Raw genomic sequence first — 16,889 nt, 5'->3', positions numbered from 1 at the left:
AGAAAGAACACTATTATCAAAGTACAATAGAATAAGACAGATCATTATAAAACTGCATAACATCAGTGAGAATGAAACTAAAATAAAGCTTACATATGAAAAATATTCTCTAGGCAAAAGATGTAATCACTAATGTCAATGTAAGAAAAACAAGAAAAGATAATTCTGTGAAAAAAAGTGTGACTATTTGTATGCATCTGGTGTTTTTTTGTTTATGAATGAGTAGAAAACAAGAAAAGCTGTGTGATAATGGTAATAATAATAATAACCAAACCTACAATGAGGGAACTGATTAGTTTTCATCTTGGACAGGTTTGCAAGCCAGACATATCTGCTTCCGGAATTTAACTCAAATGTGTGGTTTTGTCTACAGCAAAAATATTCATATCCCTTACATTTTTTTAGAAGTTGTCATGCAAGTAAACTTCAATACTTTTATCAGGGCTGTTCAGACACATTAAATAAATTAGAATATGCCTCCTAGTTGGTCAGATTAAAAGCACTTTTAGAAATTAACAATGTTTAAGCAGGTAGTTTTCATTAAACCCACATCTCCATGCTTTTTATTGGTCTGATGCAATATTGTAATCCCAGTTATGTTTTTAACTGCAAGTGGATAATAATCACAATTAACAACAAAGGCAAAAACTAGTTCTTAAAGAAATTCATACAAAATCCTGCTTGCAGTTTTCCAACCGGATCTATGGAGAATCTATCCATCATTCAAATATGAAACCTGGATGTGGCACCGTCCTGCTGTGGACATTCTGTTCTTCAGCAAGACAAGTTCTGGCTGCAAAAGACTTGTTGATGTTCACCTGAAGAGAGGTGAAGAGAGTAAACCTATCCCCACAGCTACAATATATGCATGAGTCACAATGTCAACGGTTTTTATCTCTAAATTCAAATGAGAAATGTAACAAATTCTTTACATGGCACAGAAAACCGCATCTCACTCAAAATTACAATCATAACTTGTGCAATCAAACCTGTTTTCTAATGCTGTAGCTCCTTTTCATCAAAGAGCACCACCCACAAAACTAGAAGTTGAACAATAACAATGATGTCAGCAGCGGAATCAAGTTTGTGCATGTGTGAAAAATAAGGCAACTGTTGGCTACTAATTATCTTTGCTTGACTGTATCTTCATATTTGGACTGGAATGACTTGCAAAGGCATTTTGTAACGCCTTTGCAAGTGTGGAATGGGTTGAAGCGCTGCGTGCGAGTTCTCTTTTTTTCTGTTAACTCGCATGCAGTTCTGGAAATTAAGGCTGCACAGTATTGGGTGTGTCAGGAAGGAGTTCCCATTGTCTGTCAGAGATAGATTTATCTGTACTAGCTACATCACCTGACGGTCACTTTTCAGACCTACGTTTGTTTCGTATGAACGCCTCGAGGCAATGACAGGTGTATCCAAAGTTTTGTTCTGGTAGGGAATGATAACGTTTGTAAAACACTCATAAAAAGTAATATTTTCTTTTTTTAAATTGTATTGTACTGAATACCTACAGGAAACATGGCAGCAGTCTCAAATGAATGAAAATGCCAATGAATCAGTGTCACGTGATACCAGCCTATTGTTATATATTGTAATAAATACATAATAAAATTGTATTGTATTTGCTACTATTATCAGAGGGTTTAGTAAATGCATCCCCAGCTTAATAAAAAAAAATTAAATAACAGTATCAAATACAAACTGATAGTCAGCTTAGTGAAAAAATTTACAGCCAACAAAAAACCAATTTGCTCATATCAACAAATTTACTAGACATAAAGTCTTTAAAGACAGTTTCACATTTACATTTAGGATTTAAATGGCAAGTACAGTATATTTTTTTTAAAAAAGAGACAATTACTCTTTAATAAAAAGAAACTAGAGAACTCGCCTTCGATGTAGTGTTAACAAATATAAACAGAGAGCTAATGTAAGGATTGAAAGGTTGTGTTTCTTGATTTAGGAGTTCTAAGATATGAAATGTGTTAGATTAGGCAAAAATAATCTAATGAAAAATGTCCATATGATTATTTGTTCCAGCAAAAAGGTCCATCACAGACCAGGTACTAGTTGCTCTGAAATTACTGTTTTGTAATTGCAGAAAAAATCGTTCTGAAATGATATTCCTTGAATCGGCAATTCATGTAAGCATCTTCCAGGAAAAAGACGCTCAATCACACGACAGGATGGAAGCAGCTTGAGGCGCCTCAGGTTAGAACTCGTCCAGTGTTTATTAAGGCTCTGTGGGGTTTGATGGGTGTTTCTATGGGCTCTGAGAGGGACAAGGGAGCAGAAAGAAAGACATTTAACCACTGCTAACTCTTTCCTGTCAAACAAGAATGAAGTGCCTTCTGTTTGCATTCTGTATTACCTCAGTCATATAGAGAGGATGGATTTTCTTCAGAAAAGTCCATTGACCTGTTCGGTCTCAGGGTCCAAGTCAATATCATAGAAACAAGGCCGGGTGGGCAGACCTGGGATTGTAGGCATCTGAAGAGAAAATACATTCTGTCTAAAAAGAAACTTATAAACAAAATACAACCATCCTGAAACAGTTTTCAATGTTATTTAAACTCTTAAAACAACATAACTCATGCCTGATATCTGCAGAACCAACATTTTTAATTTATTTCAGTAGCTTGCTTGCATTTAAGTTTCAACTCTCTTATAATTTTTAGGGGTGGGGAAAAAAACATCATGCAAAATCAATCAGAAATTTGCAAGACATGCAAATGGGTTTCCATACTTATTGAGACTTAAATAGTAATAGACAACTTTAAATCTCTATGTTGTATCTTTCTAGTGTCATATGATCATGATTTTTATCAAAGCAAATTACTGATTTTTTGCTGCTGTTGCAAGCAGAAGCTTTGCAGAAAACTGTGATATAAATTTGGGTTGTTTTGCAAAGTACGCACTGTTGTCCCTGATCAAAAAGCCTGTTTGATCAGGTTTGTGAGCCTACCGTGCCAACCAATGGGAAAAGAAAGCCTGCGCCAACGCTCGCTCGGATGTCTCGAATGGGCAGGACGAAACCTTTCGGCACGCCCTTCTTCTCAGCCTCGTGAGAGAGGGACAGGTGTGTCTTGGCCATGCAAATGGGAAGATTTCCAAAGCCCTGAAACAAAAGACAAAACATAATCTTCTCTGTACAGATTTCCCTTTGTTGATCAATAGGAGTGACAAGAAAACTTCCACCCTGAGGCGTGCTGACCTGCTTGGTGTAGAGCTCCACCTTGTGTTGGGCCTCCGGGAGAAGTTCAATGTCATCTGCTCCGTAGATCTTCTGAGCAATTATTCGAATCTTTTCACTAATTGGGAGCTGAAACATAAACAAAAATAGCATTTTTCTTTATGTCTTATGTTTATGTTGTTTATGTTTAGGACCTTCACAATAATGTATGAAAACAACTAGAATCAGGTCTGTCATGACTGAAATGCTCAAATTTCATTTAAATCAACTCAGAAAATCAACATTTTTTTCTGGTAGAGGATCTCCATACGAATGCATTTTGTTTGTTTTTCTGTAAAATGTTAAAAGGAATAATCTGAAAGTAAGATCTTGGTATTCGAGAGGCTAAAAATTTATTATTAGGTAGTCTAGTTCTCCAGTTCTTCCATTGTTTAAAAACAAGGAAAGCACAAGAATACTAGCGAAATTTAATGTGGGTTGGAGTCATACATCCAAATCATAGAGGAACTTGAAGTTGCTGGGAGCCTCGCTGGCCCTCTGAACAGCCTGTCCTAGGGCCACAGCACCAGCGCCACCTTCAGCCCAGTGGGAGCAGCGCACAGCATCGAAGGCTCCAGCAGCTTTGGCCATGCTACAGACCAAGTCGAGCTCAGCCTGAGTGTCTGTCCTGAAATAGATGAACATACTAAATACAAGCATGAAACATTTTAATCTGCAGTAGTAATGAAACTGCAACATGTTATGCTCACTTGAAACCATTGACAGCCACCACAACCGGCACGCCAAAATGTTTGGCATTTTCTATTTGTTTCCTCATGTTGCTGCAGCCATTCTTCAGAAGTTCAAGGTTCTGCACAGATGTAAAAATGTTTTTAAAAAGGCCTACTTAAATTTCCTTACTGTTCCATTGTTAATTTCTAAATAACATTTAAAGTTTCTTGATCTTTGAGATAATGTACTTCCCTTACATTAGATGAAAATGGTCTCAAATTGGCAATATTATCGTTTATTGTTATAATTTCTCGGACAATTTATTGTCACGCAAAATTTCTTGTTGTGACAAGCCTATGTCTGATCAAGTATGAGTGAAAGAATATGTACAGACTGCACAGAGCGGACTGACACTTGAATGTTTTGCTCGTTGCTGTTTCTCAGCCTTACCTCCTCCACGTATTCCTTTGGCAGTGGCATCCCAGCTGTAACCTGTATAAAATGTTTTGTTTGTTTTTTTTACCCAAAAGGTGAAATATGAACAGAATGAAGACGACATCACCTAAATCCCAAAATAAGTGACTCACTGTTGGTCCTCCTCCGTGCATCTTCAGGGCTCGGACCGTGGCCACCAGTACTACCACATGGGGCCTCAGGCCCGAGTAGCGGCACTTGATGTTAAAGAACTTCTCCATGCCAATATCAGCACCAAAACCAGCCTCTGTCACTGTTTGATGGAGGTTGTGAGACAAAATATTAAGAGCAGTATTGCAGCTTTAAGCGGTGCAGTGTAATAATGTAAAAACAGATAATCTACCGGGGTAAATGTTTTAATTAGATGTTGGATCTTTTCGGCCCATTTTATTATCAACGCAAAATTCACATTCATGAATGTAAGCAGATGAATGTTTACATTCAAAGCATCGTTTCTACCAACTGCACCATGGTGTCACCCATAATAAATTCATCTTACCAACAAAGCCCTCAGGTCCAACCAGCTTCAGAGCAATTTTATCAGCCAGGATGGATGAGTTTCCATGGGCGATGTTGGCAAATGGGCCAGCATGCACAAAAACAGGCGTTCCCTGCAGATTCAGAGGAACTATTTGTAGCTTTAACAGATAAGCATCACAAGGATTAAGTTGTAGTTAAACAGACCTCCAGTGTCTGCATCAGGTTTGGTTTGATGGCATCTTTCATCAGCACAGTGAGAGCTCCACTGACTCCCTGCAGAACAAAACAGCGCTCTATCAAAAAAAGAAAAACTTTTTTCCCTGCACAGTTCTTATAATGAGAAGCCACAATATAATTAAGAAGCACTGACCAGATCCTCGGTGGTGACCGGATCTCCTCTGCGGCTGGTGGCTACGACCATCTTGGCCAGGCGCTGTCGCATGTCCTCCAGGCTGCTGGTGAGGGCGAGGACCGCCATTATCTCACTCGCAACTGTGATGTCAAACTGAGCCTGCACCACACATTGTGATCAAAAACAGCTGTTGACTTTTTTTTTTTAAAAGTGGTCCCTTTTTTAGTTTTTTATTCAATGCCATTATCAAAACTTGTCAGAATCTCACCTCTCTTGTGTAACCCTTTTCGGTTGGCGACTGGCCAATGGTGATCTTCCTCAGGAACCGATCATTTGTGTCCAACACTGCAGAGGAATAATTATCCAGTGGAGATTTAAACACAAGGTTTGATACAGAAAAAAAAGTGAAATCTTAGGGGAAAAAAGATTGATGAAGACATTTCAGACCTCTTTGCCAGGTTACAGAGCTTGGGTCAATATCCAAGCGTGCAAAGCGAGTGATCTCTTCATCAGTGAGAGTTGAAGGATCAGTCTTCTCTATACCCAATTTCTACATCAACAATAACAAATTAAGAGTCAGAATTGCTTCATGTATAAATAAAAGTTGAGGAGTATGTAATGTAATCCCTTACTTTCAGTCTGTTGATCTGGACTGGGGAGAACGTCCTCTGCCCTCCACTGAGTGGGACCAAGCGATTATATAGAGCCTGAGTGAGAGTAAAGGGGAAAAAGGGACATCTTGTTATTAATTGACAATTGTTATGATTTTACCCCTCATTTACAGAAGTGAAAACCCACCTTGTCAGACTGCGTTGCCTCATGAAACATGCGTGCATCGACTGCAGCGGCTACCAAGTTGTTGGCAGCTGTGATGGCATGGATGTCTCCAGTGAGATGGAGGTTAAACTTTGGATAAAATAAAACTTTATTAACTAAACACAAATTTTTTCTACCAACTCAATAATGTTTCAAAAATGTGTAAAGTACCTCCTCCATCGGAATGACTTGAGAATATCCACCACCTGCAGCACCACCTGTTGAGAAGAAAGACTATTATAAATACAATCTGCACAGCAAAAAAGGATCATTCTTTTGAATTGTCCTTTGTTGTCTTTGATTGTCTGGAGGTCAAGATGGTTAAAGAAGGGTCACCATTTCTGTCTTGGTTTACCTTATATTTTAAATCTTTATTAAAATGTAATGATCCAGAGGTTATCAGCTCTCATTTTCTGATACAGAGCAATCATATCTAAATTTAAAATGCCCTTTTAGTTGAAAGTTTTTATGATCCCAGGAAGTTTTGGAAGAGAAAGAATCCCACAGTATGACAGATCCTCCACCGTTCTTAACAATGGTCCTATTCGTCCTTTGTTTCATGACTAGGAACTTTCTGTAGCTGAAAAGTTTAATGTACTCTTGTGTTTCCAATTTTGAAGAGTGGCTCATAGAAAAGGGCTTCTGAGCCACATCATATTAATAAGGCAGGGCAAAATGGAATTCATAGTTTTTTAATATAAAGCTTTGACTAATATAAAATAAAGAAAATTACTAACATAAATAAGTTCAAATTTTCAAAAGTGTTGAAGGTGTATTTATTTTCAGAAAATAGATGGCGATGTCAACCTCAGTGACACTGGCGAGTTTGGAAAGAAAACATTTTTTTTAATGTGTGATTTCAGTGTAAGTTTATGCAAATGTGATCAAATAAATTAAAAAGTGGTGCCAATAGGACTTCGGGGTTTCTTGTGTTCTTCTAATGCTCACCTTTAATGCCAAAGGTTGGTCCCTGAGAAGGCTGGCGGACACAGGCAAACACATTAAGCTTCAGCTGGGCTCCCAGGGCCTGAACCAGGCCGATTGTTGTGGTGCTCTTACCTTCACCCAGTGGGGTGGGCGTAATACTGCATCACAATAAAACAACATTTCAACCAATTAATACATATTAAAGTGAAAGAAAATTAAACAGTTTCATGGGCAGAATAACACATGCTAATTTACTTAACGGAAGTATTTTTAAAGTTTGGCACATTTGTTTGCTTTTCAGTCCAGAAGGAACACATACCCTGTGACCACCACATATTTCCCATCCAGCTGGGACTGCAGTCGTTTGATAATGCTCAGCTGGACTTTGGCCTTAGTTTTTCCGTAAAACTCCACTTCATCAGAAAGCAGGCCTACCTCTCTGGCCAGACGATCAATTGGCTTCGGAATGCAGGAGCGAGAAATCACTATGTCACTGTTGAAGAATTAAAAGCCATACACATATTTTCAGCTAAGTAGAGAACAAAGCTACGCTTCAGGGTCAGTACTTTCTAAATACATTTTTAATTTTCTTTAAATCCAACTACTTTGGCAAATTTCTATGGCATGCCATTATCAGTTTTTCACAAGACAGGGAGATTTTTATCATTACACGCAATAAACTAGACCTACTAATTAGGTAGGCAATTCTAAGAATAATTGTTTGCTCTGGGTTTAAGAGACGTCAAAGTGAAGGTTGGGATGGGTGGATTTTCTTTCCAATTTACAAATCAAAACCACTTAGCATTGGTATAAATACATCAAATTTCAATAAACTATATTCAAGATGTTGGTTACAGCATGCGAAAAAGTTCAAGGTATGCGAATACTTTATCATGACACCTTACAGAAAAAGTTACGATAAACAAAACAAACCTTGGTACAGGCTTTTGAAGGCTGAGCTTGGTGTAAGAAATGTCCCACTTCCCAGCCTGATGGCTCTCAAGGAATCGCTTTGCACTCAACACCGTATTCTAACCGCATCAACAAAAAAGAGACACACTTACTTAGTTTAAATCTTAAGAAATGTGGATGGTATAATGATATGACCTTTGGGAAAATTCACTTGACAAAAATAAAAGATTCAACTTTACCCCCATCAGCATGGCCACAGTCATTGGTCCCACTCCTCCAGGCACAGGGGTGATGAAGCCCGCCTGCTCTTTGGCTGAGGCAAAGTGTACATCGCCGACCACACGCTTCCCACTAGACTTGGTCTCATCTAAAAAAAATAAACAATGTGTCACCTCAACTGTTCAAGTTGTCACTTAATTTCAGACGATTTTGAACCTTAACAAAAGACCTGGAACATAATTTATCCCACAGTCGATGACCACCGCTCCCTTCTTGATCCACTCTCCTTTCACCATCTCTGCTTTCCCCATGCCAACAACCAGGATGTCTGCTTTACCCACCTGGACAAGAATACAAACAGTAGTGTTGCAAGTAAAAAAAAACAAAAAAGAAAACAAAACACATGCACAAAGAAGTCAGCAGAGAAAACTTTCAGAAAAAGAATGCAGGAACTGCTGGAGCAGGCGTCTGCAATATTTGCAAACCAAAAAGCCATCTAATATCTGATGCGAGATGTGAAACTGAGAAAGGTAATAACAAGAAACATGCTGATATTTAAAACGTACCTCTCCGGCCAGATCTGCAGTCTTAGAGTGACAGGTGGTGACGGTAGCATGATTCCACAGCAGCAGATCATGCATGGGCGCACCCACAATCTTACTGCGACCAATCACCACAGCTCTTTTCCCTGCCACAGACACACCTGCAGAGAAGACGACGTCACTGCATTTAGCCCACATTCACTCGTCTGCATGTCGTCTGTATGATTTTACAGCAAAAACTACTCCTGTGAGAGTTTTCTTCATGACTGCATCAACCTGTCTGTCTGATCAGCTCCATGCAGCCATTTGGTGTGCAAGGGATGAAACAGTCGCCCAGATCTCCACGAGAAAGCTTCCCTGCGTTTATGCTGGTCAGCCTGAGATGAAGCCAGAAAGTACTGATCATACCACATTTATCTCCCTGAATCAAGAAGAACTTTAATGAGACTTATGATTGACTCTATCTATGATTTAGCATAAAATGAACTCCATCAGAAAATTTTTATCATGAAATTTATGTCAGTTCTTACCCATCCACATCTTTCTCTGGTGCAACGGCATTTGTGACCTTTTCTGTGTTGATCTTGTGGATCGAATCTAAAGGCAGCTGCACTATGAGACCGTGGACTGATGAATTCTCATTCACTTCCCTGATGCTATGAAGGACCTGCCAGCAAAACATTATTGAAATCCTGTCTCAGGATTGTCTTTTTAAAAGAAACATGAGGCTTGAAACAAAAGAAAACCACTTATAAAATTATAATGAATCTAGAGACTAATAAATTTTTAACTAGACAATGCATTGTGTAGATTGAGCTCATAAAATTCACTTGTATTTAATAAGGATTTTACAAGACAGACCTATGTGAATTATTTGATGCTTTGTGGAACCACCGTTTTTGCATTTCTGAATATCCTTTCCACACATTCTCAGTTAGATTAAGGTATGAATATTGACTTCTAACATAAATATGTTTTAATGTTAACTATTATATTGAAGCTCAGCTGTGTGCTTAGGGTTACTGTCCTGCTGAAAGGTAAATTTCCACAATCCATTCCACACTGGCTGTTTCTATTTTCAGATGATAATTGACTAAATCAAACCTTCAACTAAAAAAAGTGTATTACAAACACATGTCCTTTTAAATCAAAATACTCTTACAGAACTGAAGCCTGTTTTTGTTATTTCACAGTTCAATATTGTTTTTTACTTCAAGATTTACTGAATATATATAATTTTTCATTTATAACATAAATACAAAACTTATAATTTTATTTATTGTTTTCTTGTTGGAAGAGGCAGGCTAGCAATGTAATTGAGACTAATAAAAATTATTCTGTGGGATGTATGAAATTATTTTAGTAAAACAGAACTCAATAAATACATAAATAAATGAATAAATACATTTTATGGTGAAACACTATGTGCTTAGACTAATTATTCAAAAAAGTATCAATTGCAGAGTGACTACCGCGCTGCATCTGTGCAACTTCAGAATGTAATATCAATTTTACCTCTTCTTCAGTTGCAGTCTTTGGAAGTTTCAGATGTATTGCATTTATTCCAATCTGCAAATTAGAATAAAATTCTTTAAACATTTCAAATTGGAAACAGCTACTCAAAGCCATTCCTTCAATCAACAATCTGACAGATAATCAGATATTACCTCTGCTGCTGCCTTCAGCTTCATGCTGATGTACAGATTGGAATCTTCACGACCTCCAACCTGCCATAACATAAAAGTATCACCTCATAATTTCTAGTATACAGGGACAATGCTCATGCAAATGTATCTATGTACAGTCTGTATTTATGTTAGCACATAAAGTCAATAAAAGGGACAAAAAAAGGACCAATTTTTGTTTGTCGAAAATAATCTTGCCTGTAAAACAACCAGGCCGGGCCTGAAGTTGGGATCTTTGAGTTTCATTTGCTCCACATCTTTCTTCAGTTGCTCCCTCACTTGCCTAAGTAAAAAAGACAAAAAGGCCATATCATTCATGTTATTCCTCCAAATTCTAACAGATGTTCATACAAGACAGATGCATTGTGGTTATTGTGTTTTTAAACCAATGATTTCTCTATGCTGCCAATCTGGTTGCACAACAAAGTGGCCTTTCCAAAGGATGATCTAGTGTGAATGTTATCTTTATCTTTATCTGTTTCATAGTCTGAATACTGGGAAACATTCCAGCACTTTGTGGAGTTAAGTGACAGGGTCAATTACACCAGAGGATTTGATAAGTCCGACAAAAAAAAAAGGTAAGTGAACTTTAGCTTCTAATCCATTCAAAAAGCAGGAGTTTTGTTAGACAATGATTGATCGCTTAGCTCAAGTATGCAGACACAGAAAGACTGCACATGAAATGCAACTTCTGTGCATGACTTCACCTAAATAAAGTTGTGTATCATCTTTTTTTTAATATATTGTAATATGTGCAGTAATACTGGCAACTAAAAGTAAATGAAAGCAGCCACAACACACTGCACAAATCATACTTACAATATGTATTGAGATTGTCCAACAACTTCTGTTAAGCTTCAGAGTAGAGAACTTTTTCATATATTGTCCAAAAATTAAGTGACTAATGAATGATATGAGAGGCAGCAAGTTTTCAAGTCTTGTGACAGGCACATGCAGCTAAATTTCTCCCATGCTGCTGCAGGAGAAAGGATTTGTCCATTTGCATGTGAGAGTCATTTGTGAAAAGTAACCCTTAGAGAACATCTCAGTTTGCAAGTACTGTAAATAAATCAATCAATCAAAAGTGACTTGTGCATGATATTTTATCAATCAGTGCACTTGGGGTCAGTGGAGCAAGGGGACAAAGATCGAATCCCACCACAGTCACACACATCTTACAAAATCCTGCAAAGGTCTGCACACTTTCAAGGCCTGATTTAATCAGATAAAAAAAGGAAAATGTAAGTATCACAGTCATGAGTTCAATGCATTTATGCTGACCCACGTGAGCCGAAAGCATATGGGGTCCACTGTAAAAACTCTCTCCATCATTGGTAGCTGAATCACTTTTAACAACTTTAAGTTACCAAATAAAGAAAAACAAAACAATATTTTGTAGTCTCTGTTCTTTGGAAAACTCTTAAAAACACTACAAAAGTAACAACAAAAAAGCTTCGATAGTGTACTCAACTGAGCAGATGATCATGCGGTAACTGAAAACTGTTACTGTAACTCAACATGCCAGCGGCTTAGTTAGCCAAAAGTTTGCTCTGCTCACGCAAAACTCCTAAACATACGAGTTCAAATTTGACACTTACGCTGAAACTTCTTTCCCGCTTATGATTTGAGCTGACATATTCGGTCTGTCTGTGTCCGAAGTGATGGTGACCAGTGCAGGCTCGCTCTCTAACAAGACGAAAGCGTGGTGATACTAGCTCTCCAAATTACGCTTATTCAAAGGAAACATGATTGTAATTACGTTTGATGCATTAGCAAACATAGCACTACGCTTAAAAATAACCGTAGAACTTTCTGGAATAGACTCAATCACGGAGCGTAGATCGCTGACGTCACTATGAGAGGCGTTACTTTAAGTACCAATCAAATAGCTTACCTAAAATATTAGATATGTCTTCTGACCAATAGCATTTGAGAAACGTTTTTTACACCGTAGAATTAAAAGAGTAGATGCTACATCAGCTGGCTTTGTCACAACGCGTCGTCCACACTGAGTTTTAATCGACAGGAATCACGGGTTTTCTGACAATAAAAATGATCAAATATAATTATAGGTCTACTTAATGAGCAAATTTGAAATTTGTATATAGTGGTAACAATAAAAACAGTCACTATATACGAGTATATTTTTATTAAATATGGTAGACGTCGATATACACTGTTTCTTTTCGTTTATTTTCATTTATCCTTTTTCATATCTTTTCTTTTCTCCTCCTTTCTTTCCTTTCCTTTTCCTTAATTTTCTTTTCTTTTCCTTCAATGTATTACATTATGTTCGTGAAAAGCGCGACACTCACAACATGGCGGTGATTGTGGCGTAAGACTGGGGCACTCCCGGGACATCTATACTCTATACATCTCCAACAGATTAGGGGGTGGCTGACGTAATTCCTGCAAGCCAATGAAATCCCCAACTAAATAGACTACAGCTTTCTTCCAAGCAATAGCGATCCTATATAGATTGAACTAGTGTAACTCCGCAGAAGGTCAGCAGAGGGCAGTAGCGTGTTTATGCATGATTACAATAAATATCGTCAGAAAAGCCTCGGCGTTAATGTAGGTCAAACGAAGTGCACCCTGATTTGTTTGGGATCCATTTGGAGACGACAACCCTGAAATATCGGCAGAAAGTGCTAGAAAATATTAAGAGCTTCTTATTTCATCGAGCTTCGAGTGTGACGGGAGACATGACGAAAGACGGAAAGCTATGGATAGCAGATTCAGTGGTGTTTTGAACGACATCGAGGAACTCTCGCGACTCTCAAACACTCAGAACAATTTCCACACCGAAAGGTAAGTTTAATAAAGAGTCGCAACGTTTAAATCACAAGGTTTCTAATCGTCCTACTAGTCCCTGGAGGCTGGATGTTGTAGACTCTTGAGATTGCACGTACTACTCTGTTTACGTCAGTGCTAAACTAGCCGAGAGGGTCGATCCAGACCCATCAATTGAGCGTCTATTCACGTAACACCGAGGCTATCTAAGTTCGTGTGGTTTACGTTTGTTCAGGTCTAAGACGCTTTTTGAGGAGATTCGAGCCTCCATAAACAACAATAACGAGGAGGATCGCTCCTTCTGGAGGCCCGTGCTCCCTTGGGGGGGCGTTTTCACAATCAAGGCAGGGCGCAAGGCCATATCCTGCATCCCTCTGTACGTGGAGGTCCAACTGAAGAACACATGCACCATCGATGGCTTCCTCATGATCTTGTATGTGATCCTGCGAGACAACCAGGGCTTCCACAGGGAGGTGGCGGTCTTCCTGGGGAAGCAGTTCGTGGAGCATTTCCTCTATTTGATGGACTCCTGTGACTACACCACAGTGAAGATGCTGTGGATCTGGAACAGGATGTCTAAGAGACAGTACCGCTCAGAGATTCATCAGGCAGCGATGGAGATCGACCTGTTTGGGAACGAGCACGAGAACTTCACGGAGAACCTGGAGAACCTCATGTCTACCACTCAGGAGAGCCTGTGCACCAACTGTGACTGTCCGGGTCGCTTTCAGAATGTCAAGAAAACCACCATAAATGTCAGGTACCTTAGATTCAGCAAAAGATTAGAAAACATAATTATTTTCCTATTATTCTCAGCTTTTCACCTTTCCCTCCAGCCCTCCCCATGAGCTTCCTCACAAACACCCAATCCAGTCAGCGGTGGATGAATTTTTCAGCCCCAAACTCCTACTCTGCTCAGAGCTAGGGTAAGACACTATGGTAAGACATTTTTTCTGTTTTAAGATTCAGTGCTGCAATATTTAACCCATCTGACAGGTTAAATATCTTCTTCACAGATGTGATGGCTTAAGGGAGTTTTCTCAACGGGTATTCTGCCACGGACCCCCACCTTTTGTGATCCTTAACATGCAGCAGTGGAGATCGGAGGATCTGTCTTATGTACCTTACCACCTGGCTCTTTGTCAACACAGGTATGAAGCAGTGCAGGATTGGAATAAAAAATAATGCATGTCTTCAAATATTTTAAATATTCATGCGTCCTTATTTAGCTCCTCTGACTCAATAATTTCAGAGATGGGGTTTTTGGGTATGTCTCAGCTAGATTTGCACAGCTAAGCACTTATGTTTTTGTCTATTGTTTGCAAAATGGCTCGCAGTCAATCTGATTGGCTGATTGTGAACACTGGTTCTCAACACCTAATAGGTTCACGACAATCTTTCGGTTTGGTCTTTGACTAGGCCATTGATGAAAATGCTTCAGTGTTACTCTGGTTCTACATTTAGTGTTGCAGTATTCTTTAAAATGTCTATTTGAGAGGATCACTCTTTATTTGTTTCATCCTTGTACCCTTGCTGTTCATTGTTGCACAAAATATAAAGCGGGCAAAAAATCCAGGTGAATGAAAGTATTATTAGAACAATGCACATTCAGGTAATACAATACACATCTTGAAACTTTCAAATGCATGCACAAAACATTAAGTAAAGATCCACAGTAGTAGTTCCTCTACAGGCCTTTCAGCTTATGTTAGAACAAAAAAAATCTGATGCACATGTCTTCCCTTAGATACTTACTAGAGGGTGCCACACTCTTCAACATGGAAGAGCATCACTACTCGGCAGCTTTCCAGATAGACGGTTGCTGGATGCACTATGACGGTTTGAGAAGCGATAATCTGATCTTGCTGCATAAGCCACCGGAGCTCCTGCTGCTTTCCTCCTTGGTCTACATCCGTGCATCTGACAAGTGACCAGTTGGACACAATGCTCCACCTGATTGAACACATCAAACATCCAGGGTTTTTTTTTTCAGCATTATTCCTGTTTTTGGCATTTTATATTGTCTATGATTTTTTTTATCTTTTGTGAATAATTTATGGTCTTAGAATACTTAGTTTGCTAAAGACAGTTGTTTGTGTTCTTTTTCAGCTGATTGCTTACTCCAAACATGCTGATAATTATATATTTTATGGAGGCATGCTTGGAATCCAAGAGTACAATGGACTATAATAGTTCTGGGTTGATATGGAGCAGATCCTAAAAGTGTACACATCTCCTTTTTAAATGTTTTTTCTTTTGTTAAAAAAGATGACAGTGTTTATTTTTAATGTTGAGTACTTTTACAATTCAAATGAAAAACAATTAAATTTGTTTGAAAAAAAATCAGATGAAAAATTTTAAACTGAAACTTTGTTGATGCAACTTTTGATTCAGTTTCAGCGTCTCTTAAGTACCTTTCTGTATCACACAACCAAAGTTTAGTAATATTACCCCACTCTATTGTAAAGGTTCTCAGTCTTTTGGGTTATCAAAGTACCTCTTGTCCACAGAGCTTCAGGTGACCATTATGATGCTGAGTAATAAAATCCATACTCATCTCGAGTGTTTTCAGTCAAAGTTGACTCGTACAACTTCCCACGAATTTATTCAGCTCGATTTAAAAGCACAAGACCACACAAGACAGAACTTTAATTCTGTCTTAAAGTTTTCTTTCTGCATGATCTCTTCTGGTGATGTCTAGCGTTGCTTTTGTGCCAAGCTTTTTGAGTCTTTTGGGGTTGTAGCCAGATTATCTTTAATTTGAGTTCATCTAATTTACTAGATCAACTGCCATAACTAATGGCAGTTGTAAACACTAAGACTGAAATTTATCAAAAGGCAGTTCAAGAAGTGGTAGGTCAAAGGTGGACACATTTATTGCCACTGTGACCTTTTTGTTAGTTCCTACCCAACAGATGTTTTTTCATTGACTCAAATAGATACAGGAAGTATCTATTTGAAGGCGCAGAACAAAATTTTAAACTACTGATTGTAGTTTTATTCTTAAACAAATAAAACTTGACATTTTGATAGGGGGTGTGTAAATTCCTGAGATGTGTTCCCTGCTAATAAACCTTGCATTTGTTCATTATTTAAACCAGTATGTAAAACAGTTTTAGCATTTCTTACATGACTCAATCTCAGCATATTTCTTAAAAAAAGAAGAGTGCTTGCAGCTATGATTTTTTTATATATATATATTACTTGGGAAATTTCCAGCTCAAGTTTAGTGTTCTGATTTAAGCATACCAAAATTAAACTGGTGCTCTAAATACACTGTGGCATAAAAACTTAATTTCTGTTTTTTAAGCTGTAAAGTTTATACTCAAATTGTGGATGTTAAAACACATGGCAGTTAAGTGGTATGAATTATTTTTCTTACAGAAAGGCTTGCTTGATTGATTTGGGCTATCAGGGTCTGAAGCACTCAGCACTCAGTATTCTGAAATGTTCCCATCTCAGCAGTTTTTCAGCTTCCATGTTAGATATTTAGATTTTTTTTATCCTCTAATAATTACTGTTATCACATAGTGCCTCAGTCAAGAAAGCTCTGACATTATTTTTTTCCTGCAAATGTTGTCTTAATACAAAATAAAAATATTTTTGAACACATCTGTTTAGATTTTTGTTCTCCGAAACATGCATATGAATCTAAAAACTACACAACCATGGCTTTTTTTAAGGCAGGCATTTATTTTAATCTGGGTACGAGTGCACCACACAAACTGACTAAAATGTATGTAAAATGTCTTCAAACAAAACGTGAAAAGCTACAGTTTTTGTTG

The 16,889-nt window shown here is 38.1% G+C and overlaps 2 protein-coding genes across 2 annotated transcripts; one reads left to right on the top strand and one right to left on the bottom strand.

Annotated features, from left to right (window-relative positions):
- Window positions 1-70: 70 nt before the first annotated feature.
- Window positions 71-12,115, bottom strand: mthfd1b (methylenetetrahydrofolate dehydrogenase (NADP+ dependent) 1b). Its single transcript, XM_055038655.1, has 28 exons — window positions 11,910-12,115; window positions 10,510-10,594; window positions 10,294-10,353; window positions 10,142-10,195; window positions 9,157-9,293; window positions 8,903-9,003; window positions 8,651-8,787; window positions 8,314-8,425; window positions 8,105-8,232; window positions 7,887-7,984; window positions 7,273-7,446; window positions 6,975-7,111; window positions 6,198-6,244; window positions 6,009-6,116; window positions 5,843-5,917; window positions 5,658-5,760; window positions 5,479-5,555; window positions 5,229-5,369; window positions 5,063-5,131; window positions 4,878-4,989; window positions 4,492-4,631; window positions 4,355-4,396; window positions 3,943-4,043; window positions 3,683-3,860; window positions 3,215-3,322; window positions 2,966-3,118; window positions 2,372-2,490; window positions 71-2,272 (listed from the first exon to the last, which is right to left on the bottom strand). Exons 1-27 carry the CDS (start codon window positions 11,945-11,947, stop codon window positions 2,401-2,403), a joined length of 2,805 nt encoding a protein of 934 aa, XP_054894630.1. The 5' UTR covers window positions 11,948-12,115; the 3' UTR covers window positions 71-2,272; window positions 2,372-2,400.
- A 682-nt stretch (window positions 12,116-12,797) lies between these two features.
- On the top strand, window positions 12,798-16,716 carry cunh14orf28 (chromosome unknown C14orf28 homolog). Its single transcript, XM_055038898.1, has 5 exons — window positions 12,798-13,122; window positions 13,340-13,864; window positions 13,941-14,030; window positions 14,121-14,255; window positions 14,852-16,716. The coding sequence occupies exons 1-5, from the start codon at window positions 13,037-13,039 to the stop codon at window positions 15,033-15,035; spliced, it is 1,020 nt and encodes a 339-aa protein (XP_054894873.1). The 5' UTR covers window positions 12,798-13,036; the 3' UTR covers window positions 15,036-16,716.
- The last annotated feature ends 173 nt before the right edge of the window (window positions 16,717-16,889 follow it).

The sequence above is a fragment of the Poeciliopsis prolifica genome, unplaced genomic scaffold, assembly GCF_027474105.1.
Source record: "Poeciliopsis prolifica strain line A6 unplaced genomic scaffold, Auburn_PproV2 SCAFFOLD013, whole genome shotgun sequence".
In the NCBI taxonomy this organism is placed as follows: Eukaryota; Metazoa; Chordata; class Actinopteri; order Cyprinodontiformes; family Poeciliidae; genus Poeciliopsis; species Poeciliopsis prolifica.
The sequence above is the reverse complement of the archived record's forward strand: the minus strand, read 5'-3'. Positions and strand labels throughout refer to the sequence as shown.